General features: G+C 37.7%; 1 protein-coding gene across 4 annotated transcripts in view; it reads right to left on the minus strand.

The window, feature by feature from the left end:
- Positions 1 to 8,983, minus strand: part of PHKA1 (phosphorylase kinase, alpha 1 (muscle)) — a 742,463-nt gene that overhangs the window by 332,413 nt on the left and 401,067 nt on the right. For all 4 annotated transcript variants that reach the window (XM_006895993.1, XM_006895991.1, XM_006895992.1 and 1 more), the window contains 3 exons: positions 8,302 to 8,397; positions 5,860 to 5,967; positions 4,241 to 4,319 (listed from right to left, as the gene is read on the minus strand). In XM_006895993.1, the coding sequence (XP_006896055.1) occupies positions 4,241 to 4,319; positions 5,860 to 5,967; positions 8,302 to 8,397 (283 nt within the window). The remainder of the gene's footprint in view (positions 1 to 4,240; positions 4,320 to 5,859; positions 5,968 to 8,301; positions 8,398 to 8,983) is intronic.

Genomic DNA, 8,983 nt, shown 5'->3' on the forward strand with positions numbered 1-8,983 from the left:
TGTCTTTACCACTACGGCAGTGTAGTAGGATTTGAAATCAGGGATATTCTTATATTATTAACTTAATTTTATCTTGTTTCTCTTGTAATGATACCTCTATCATTTCGTATTTTTCAATTATTTGTGTCTTCTTTATTTTTGTTAAGTTTGCCAATGGTTTGTAAATTTTATTGATCCTTTTGAAGAACCAATTCCTAGCCTTGTTGATGGTTCTAATTGTTCTTCTGTTTTCTATCTCATTGATTTCAGCTCTAGTTCTCATCATTTCCTTTCTTCTTGATGCTGTGGAATAATATTGCTGTTCTTTTTCTAATTAATAGACATGTTGAGTTAGGGCATTGATTTTAGTTTTTTTCTTCCTTTTTAATATGTTTTCCTACTGATATGAACTATCCCCTGAGGATTACCTTAGCTGTATCCTAGAGATTTTGCTGTGTTGCATTTTAATTATCATTTGTTTCCAGGAACTTTATGTCCCTTTTTATTTCTTTTATAAAACATAATCATGTAAGCTGTTTAGCTTCCCTGTTGATGGCTTTGTTAAACTTTACTCTCTTCATTTTAATTGCTAGTTTTATGCATTGTGATCTGAGAAGCTACTTTGTATTATTTCAATGTTTTTTATTTTGTTGAGGCTTGCTTTGTGTTCTAATATATTATCAATTCTGGGGAATGTACCATGTGCATTTGAGAAGAAAGTAAATTAACTTTTAGTAGGATGCAGTACACTGAATACATCCACCAAATTGGGTTGGCTGTGTGTATAGTTTACACTCGATCTTAGACAAAAGGCCAAGAAGCGAGGTATGTGCATAGTTTAGATCCTCTGCATCTTTGTCACTTTTCTTTCAAATTGCTCTATCTTTTGGTGAGAGTGGTGTGTGAAAATTTCCTATCGCTATTGTGGTGCTGTCTATTTCTTTCTTCAAGTCTGTTTACTGTTGTTTTATGTATTTTGAAGGTCTATCATTTTGTGTGTAGATGCTGAACAATGTTACCTCTTCTTGATCAATTGTGACTTTAATCATTATATTGATAATTCCTGATAGATAATTCTTATCTTTTATGGTGGTTTTCTTCTTGCAGTCAATTTTATCAAGATTAGTGTTGCCACTCCTTCTTTCTTGTGGGTGTAATTTGCTTGGTATATTTTTCCCCCCAACCATTTGATTTTTAGTCCATCTTTTTCCTCATTTCTATGTGTCTAGTGTAGGCAACACACTAATGAGCTTTTAAAAAATCCATTCTGATTCTCTCTTTTTTCTTAATCCATTCACATTGTCAGGCCAGGTGGGGTTTTTTCCCCCCAGATTTTAAAGTTTATTCGTTCATCTTAACATTTCTGGAAATCTATTTGAGGATTTCCTTTCCATTAGTCCCCCATAGCACAAATAGTTAATACTGTTGGCTATTAACCCAAAGGTTGGTTAATCTAATTCACTCAGAGATGCTTTGGAAGGAAGACTTGTCATTCTACTACTGGAAAGCCATGACCTTGGAAGTGTGATGGAGTGCAGTTCTAGTCTGACAAACATGGATTGCCATGAGTCAAACTGGACTCAGTGGTTTCTTGCTTGATGTTTTGTTAGTGGGTAGGGAATTGTTCTACCAATCCAAAAGAGGACCATTTCACTCCACCAGAAGTTCTGTGGGCATAGGGAGGTGGAGATGTGCATTCTTTTCTACAATTTAGTATATTAAAACTCACTGCAGGGTCAGCTATAAGTCATTTCCAACTTGATGGCAGTGAGGTTGAGAGTTTCATGAATATATAACCCTGGTTGCTGCTGTTTCTGTTTAAAATCTGGATAACTGTAATTTCAAATTCTCATTATATACACCCAGAAACATAAAGTAACCAGAAAATAAAGGGCAAAGTTTCTATTTACAGTAATAACAAAGAAAATGATTATTAATCAATAAGAGAACTTTTTTTCTTGTTAGTTTATGTTATACTTAAGGTATCTTTCACTCAATTTTTCTTTTCTATTTTAAAAGCATAAAACAAACTTTACTCACCACAATATTTAGATTGTTGAAATCACCAAAATAGTAAGTTTTATGTCTGAACTTGTATACATTTGCAAAATTACATGTGACTTTAATGAAACACTAATTATATAAATAAATTTGGAGCCTGCCTGTACTCTAGGATTCTCCCCATTTCCTCTGGCTCTGCTCGGACATTTTTAACAGATTAACCTGACCAGTGCAAGGTGTATGACCACTTCTGACACAGGCCAGTCCTGCCCTCAGCCTGCCTGAAGTCTCAGAACTCCACTCCCATTCCTACACACCTCTGACTTGGCTTGGACATTTTTAAAATGTAAACCTGATGGGTTCTCAATTTGCAACCACTTACAATCAGTCCTACTGCCCTCATCAGCCTGCCTGCAGCATCCAAGTATCTTTTAGATTATTTGCTATGTATCTGAAATCTGAACAATGACTAAACATGACAGGAGAAGACTCAACGCCTTTGACCTGTGATATTGGAAAAGAGTACTGAATATCCCATGGACTGTCAATAGCACAAACAAGTATGTCTTCGACAAGTGCAATCAAAGTGCTCCTTAGAAGCAACAATGGTGAAGATTTGTCTCACATACTTTGGGCATGTTGTTGGGAGAGGTCAATCGTTGGAGAAGTATATTATGCTTGGAAAGGCAGAGGGTAAGTCTAGTAGTGGAAGACTCTCAAAAAAATGATTAACATGATGACTATAGTATATTGAAGACAGTGAGCATGGCACAGGATGGTGCCAGGCTCAGATCTCTTATTTATGGGTCACTATGAGTCTCAGTCAACTCAACAGCACATAACAACAACAGCATGACCATGGAGTGAGATATTGGGAGTTTTTGAAATTCGAGGTATCTAAGATATAATCGGATCTTGAATTTGTTTTTCAACTCCTTCAGCTTAAGAAACACTGAGTGAGTTCGGCCCCTAAAATGTCACTTGATTGTGAAGAAAACAAACTATGTTTTGGAGCACTTCCAAAGAAGTATTAATTGAAGCGATGGGAATCCCAGAGCACTTGACTGTGCTTATGCAAAACCTATGCTTGGACCAGGAGGCAGTCATCAGAACCAAGCAAGGAAACACTGCATGGTTCAAAATTGGGAAGGGTGTATGCCAAGGATGCGTTCTATCTCCATACCTTTTCAATCTAAACGCAGAACAGATCATCTCTGAGGAGGAGTGTGGCATCAGGATTGGAGGAAGACTCTTCAACAATCTACATTATGCAGATGACACAACATTGCTTTCTGAAACTGCGGATGACCGGAAGTGCTTACTGCAGAATGATAAGGACTGCAGCCTTCAATATGGATTGAAGCTCTACATCAGGAAAACAGATACTCACCCCTGGGCCGATTGGCAGCATCATGATAGATGGTGAAGAGATTGAGAGTGTTTACACTTTCATTTTGCTTGGCTCCAAAATCAACACTCTTGGTACCAGCAGCCAGGAAATCAAAAGACAAATTGCATTGGGAAAGTCTGCTGTCAGAGACCTCTCTAGAGTACTGAAGAGCAACAATATCAGTCTGGAAGCCAAAGTGTGCCTGGTCCAGGCCATGGTCTTCACAATTACTTGCTATGCATTAGAAAGCTGGACAATGACTAGGGATGATGGAAGAGAATTGATGTCTTTGAACTGTGGAACTGGAGAAGAGTACTGAATATACCATAGACATTACAATACTCATAATATTTCATCACCCATTCCTAGCTTTAGTTTTAAGGAAAATTATGCTAATACTGGGGAGAACTAACATTTACTTCCTCTACACACATGATGTTTCCCCCATTAATATCCTGCATTCTTCATCATATTTGTTAAAATTTGTTTGGTAATATTGGTATGTTTTTATTAACAAAACTCATAGTTTACATTAAGATTTACTCTTTGTGCTGCACAGTCTTATAGGTTTTGACAAATTCTTTTCCAAATCTTTTTAAATTGATATTTTAATGAAAATTTACAGAAAACTTGGATTTCAATTCATTCATTGTTGCACATTTTCCTATCCTCCCCCAAGTTCGCTTTTGACAAAACTTAATGCCATGTGTCTAATAGATATTAGCAATTTAGACATGAAACCAAACCAATTTTATGATACACTTTTTGAAGCCTTACAAAATTCAATACAAAATGTAAATCCCCTGGCCCACAGATGTCTGTCTCTAACTCCAGACATTTATTATAAAGTTTCTTCTATAAAATACACACCTTGAACCACAACATCTGGCTTTGGTACAGTAGAAAATCTACGATTCAAGGGATCAATTTCTCCAGGAGCTAAAAATCCCTAAAAGAAAGATCATAAAAAGACATAAAAAAATGTACTGTTTGAGGAGAAACCACATCCCAGTGTTCATAATTCTACATCACAATAAGAATCGTGTATGTTAAGGGAATAAATACCTTCATTGTACAAAAATGGTAATCTTATCTGATGCTGATTTTTTAGGAATTGCAACACATCTTTTTTTCTGAAAATAGGTATATAAATTACAAAAACCGCGAAATACACACCAACGTGTAATATGTATGCATATTCAGAAATGTTGGTTTCAAGGTGCTCTGGTAGCCTAGTGGCAAGAAGGTGAGCTGCAATCCCTAAGGTACGTGGTTTGAGGCCACCAGCTGCTCAGTGGGAGAATGATGGGCAATCTCCTCCCGTGTGTCTCAAAATCCACTGTAGGGTCAACTATGGGTAGGATTCTACTCTGTGGTATAAAACAAAAAACAACATACCTATGTTCACTAAAAGGATTTGTTCAATTTTCAGAAATCAACTCCAGATAAGATTACTGTTTAGACAACAGAGTACAAAGTCTATTATAATGGTATGTCATTCAAACTCACAAAACTCATCACTCTTTAGTCAATTTTGACTCATAGCAGCCCTCCATCATGTTTTCAAGGTTATAAATATAAATAGGAGGAGATTGTCAATATTTCTCCCTTGGAGCCACTTTTATATATGAGATCTTTTGGTTAGCATTGCAAGATGCAAGGTACTATATACCACAGGAGCTCCTTATAAGTCTCACTCTCTCATACATTGTTATTGAGTCTATTCAGACTCATTACTGACTCTTCATCAGATTTCTGAAGCTGTAAATTGCATGAGAGGTGACTACCTATCTATCTTTCTCCCACAAAATTGTTGGTGGAGTCAAACAACTAGAGAAGTATAGTCTTTGCATAATTCACTAAGGACTATTTCACCAGAGCTCTGTGTAAGTTATTAGTCTATTTTTTCTCATCAATTTATATTTCCATAACTTGATTTTCAGTCATTTATGAAGTACTATGAACTCTCTCATGTTTCCTTCAAGATGACAAGTCACTTATCCTTCGTTCATGATATTTAATCTATTCTAATTGAATGAGAATGTCACTGGTTGGTTATTTTAAACAAATTATGTGTCCAGTTTTGAAAGACATTAATATTCATGTTAACTAATGCTAATCAAGAAGCTAAAGCCTTAGCAAAACTAAAAACAAAACCAACCAATAAAACAATTAAAAAAAACAACAAACAAAACACCTTCAAGTGCTAACACATAAACAGATGAAAGAGTTGGGCTCCATCATCAGGCAAGGTAGTGAGGGATCCCAATGTTACAAAGTAGGAAGCTCTGAGATGCAAAAAGAACATAGTTGCAAGGAACAAAGAATTTTCTGAAAGGTTAGTCATGCTTTAGAGCTTTTAGAGGAGCCTTTATAAGGTCAAGTGCAAAAGCAAAAGACATATCCTTTAGATTTAATGTGCTACGAATAAAATCATTTGGTGAACAAAGCACTTAAAAAAGTGGGAGAACTTTAAAGTTTCACTTTACCTCTGCCATCAAGTTTCCTAAGATGTATAGAGACTGACCCCACATGTGAGGCAACTTGCCCATGGGAATTCGATCCACACTATGAGGATTCTGATATTCTTCATCAACCTAAGAGAATAGAGTAATGCTAGCATAATAGAAGATTTAAGATACTATAAAATAAAAAGGCTGAAGAATCTGCATTCTGATTCCTAGTCTATATAATAGTAATTTTATAGCCAATGCAACAAAAAGTCACAGCCTTTCTCAATGTGTGCATACAAATCACCTGAAGATCTTCTTAAAAGGTAGAATCTGATTCAATAGATGGAAACTGCAATCTGCATTTTAACATACTCTTAGGTAATGCTACTGATGCTGCTAGAAGCTTAATCAAACTTCTATACTGCTCTTTCCCAATTGTTAAGAAGAACGATGGTATTCTTAACTAACGTTTTTGAGAAGTACAGTATATATTTAATTTCCTAAACTTTATCTTGGACTGCTAGGAAAACAAACAGATTCATCCTGGAAAGGGTTAAACCGGGCGGCTCCTTGGAGGCAAGGATTCTGAGGCTCCATCTAACATACTTTGGACATGTTGTAAGGAGGGACCGGTCCTTGGAAAGGGTATCACGCTTGGGAGGGTGGAGGGACGGTGCAGGAGGGGAAGGCCCTCTATGAGGTGGATTGATTCAGTGACTGGGGTAATCGGGATGGGTGTATCGGAGACAGTGTGATTGGCACAGGACAGAGCAGAGTTTAGGGCTGTTGTACATACGGTTGCTATGAGTCTCAAGCTACTTGACGGCACATAACAACAACAACAACAACAACAAACTTCATCTGTTCTTCATACAGATTGAAAATGTATGTAGACAAAATACATCCCTGGCAGATCCCCTTCCTGATTTTGAACCATGTAGTAGTTCAAACATTGCTCTGTTCTGACGACTGCATCTTGCTCCAAGTATAGGTTTTGCATAAGCACAATCAGATGTTCTGAGATTCCCGTTCTTCTCAGAGTCAGCCACAGCTTGTTGTGATCGACACAGTCAAAAGCCTTTGCATAGTCAATGCTGTACAGATAGACATTCCTCTGGTATTCTCTGCTTTCTGCCAAGATCCATCTAACATAACTTTAATATCCCTAGTACCATGACCTCTTTGAACTCCAGCCTGCCCATCTGGCAGTTCTCTGTTGACATATTCTCCAGTTGTTTTTGGATAATTTTCATCAGAATCTTGTATGCAGAACAGATCATATGGTATGTTGAACTGTACGAGGAAGAATGTGGCATCAGGATTGGTGGAAGAGTCAGCAACAACCTGAGTTATGCAGATGACACAACCCTGCTTGCTGAAACTGAGGAGAACCTGAAGAGCCTGCTTCAGAGGGTCAAGGAATGCAGCCTTCAATACAGATTGAAGTTCAACAGCAAGAAAACAAAAATTTTCACCACTGGAACAATTGGCAGCATCAGGATGGATGGTGAACAGATTGAGATTGTTTACAGCTTTAGTTTGCTTGTCTCCACAGTCAACTCTCTTGGCGCCAGCAGCCAGGAAATGAAAAGACGTATGGCAACGGGAAAGTCAGCTTTCAGGGACCTCTCCAGAGTACTGAAGAGCAACAAGGCCAGGCTGGAGACTAAGGTGCGCCTGATCCGGGCTATAGTCTTCTCAATTGCGTCCTATACATTGGAGAGTTGGACAGCGACTAGGGATGATAGAAAGAGAACTGATACATTTGAGCTGTGGTGCTGGAGAAGAGTTTTGAATATACCATGGACTGCTAGGAAAACAAATAGGGTTTGTCCTGGAGCGGGTGAAGCTGGGCTGCTCCTTGGAGTCAAGGATTCTGAAGCTTCATTTGACATATTTTGGGCATTTTGTAAGGAGGGACTGGTCCTTGGAGAGGCACATCATGTTTGGTAGAGGGGAGGGATAGCGCAGGAGAGGAAGACCCTCGATGAGATGGATCTATTCTGCTATTGGGGTGGTGAGAGTAAGTGTGTCGAGATGGTGAGGTTGGCACAGGATAGAGCAGGGTTTAGAAGTCTTGCACAGAGCGTCGCTATGAGTTGCAAGTGACTCGATGGCACATAACAACAACAACAACAGACTTTATCTACTAAAACTATCTCAAATGCAAGCCTCAAAGCAGCAATCTCAAATTCTGCGAACTAATATTGAGTATCACTCTAGTTCTGCCTGCTGATAGAAATAGCATTTGCAACCTCAGACTGTCCTTGTCTTTGCTTGGCTTTGCAATATTATCATAATTAAATCTGTTTAAAGTTTTTTCAATTTAGCAAAATTATGCTTTTGTTATACAATTACTAAAGACAAATTTTTAAAGAAATTGAAATTGAAAAATTATTTGACCCAAACAAGACAGTCAGTCCTTCAAAAATATTGTTCTTCTTCTCTTAGCTCCATATAACAGCATTACCAACTCACCTTATCTGGAGGAACACTGTACAGTTCTGGGAGAAGTGGAATTCCATTTTTTCCCTTGATAAGGACTGCTTCAAGAGCCTCTCTATACTCTTGAACCTGTAAATAAGGAGAAAGAAAAACTGATAGCTTCACACCCCTGCAGCTCTGACACACAACCCCCATCTTCAAGTATCGTATTGCTCCCCCCGACCCACCTCGCGACCACCCCGCCAGCTCTGAACTTTGGGAAAAAGGGGAAAAAAACCCCAACAAAACAAAAACGAAACAAAAAACCACACGAAAGAACAAAAAAATATAGACAAATTTATAGCATTTTTCAACATCAAATGAAAAAGTTGTCCAATATTGAAGATTTAGTTTCTTTAGACTACAAACTAAAGAGTAGTCTAAAGAAACTAAATCTTCAATATTGGACAACTTTTTCAAGTGATGTTGAAAAATGCTATAAATTTGGTCTACGTTTTTTTTGTTCTATTGTGAAGGCAACCTAGGCAGAACTATCAAGTATGGAAATACAAAGGAGGAGGAACAGTTGAAAGCAGACCCTAGTGATTGGAACATGGAATGTGAAAGCCATGAATGCAGGAAAATTAGAAATTGTTAAGAAAGAAATGGAACGCATAAATATTGACATATTAGGCATTGGAGAGATGAGATGGACTGGCATGGGGCATTTTGAGTC

This window comes from Elephantulus edwardii, unplaced genomic scaffold (assembly GCF_000299155.1).
Source record: "Elephantulus edwardii isolate Elephantulus edwardi_28Jun2011 unplaced genomic scaffold, EleEdw1.0 scaffold00178, whole genome shotgun sequence".
Lineage (NCBI taxonomy): Eukaryota > Metazoa > Chordata > Mammalia > Macroscelidea > Macroscelididae > Elephantulus > Elephantulus edwardii.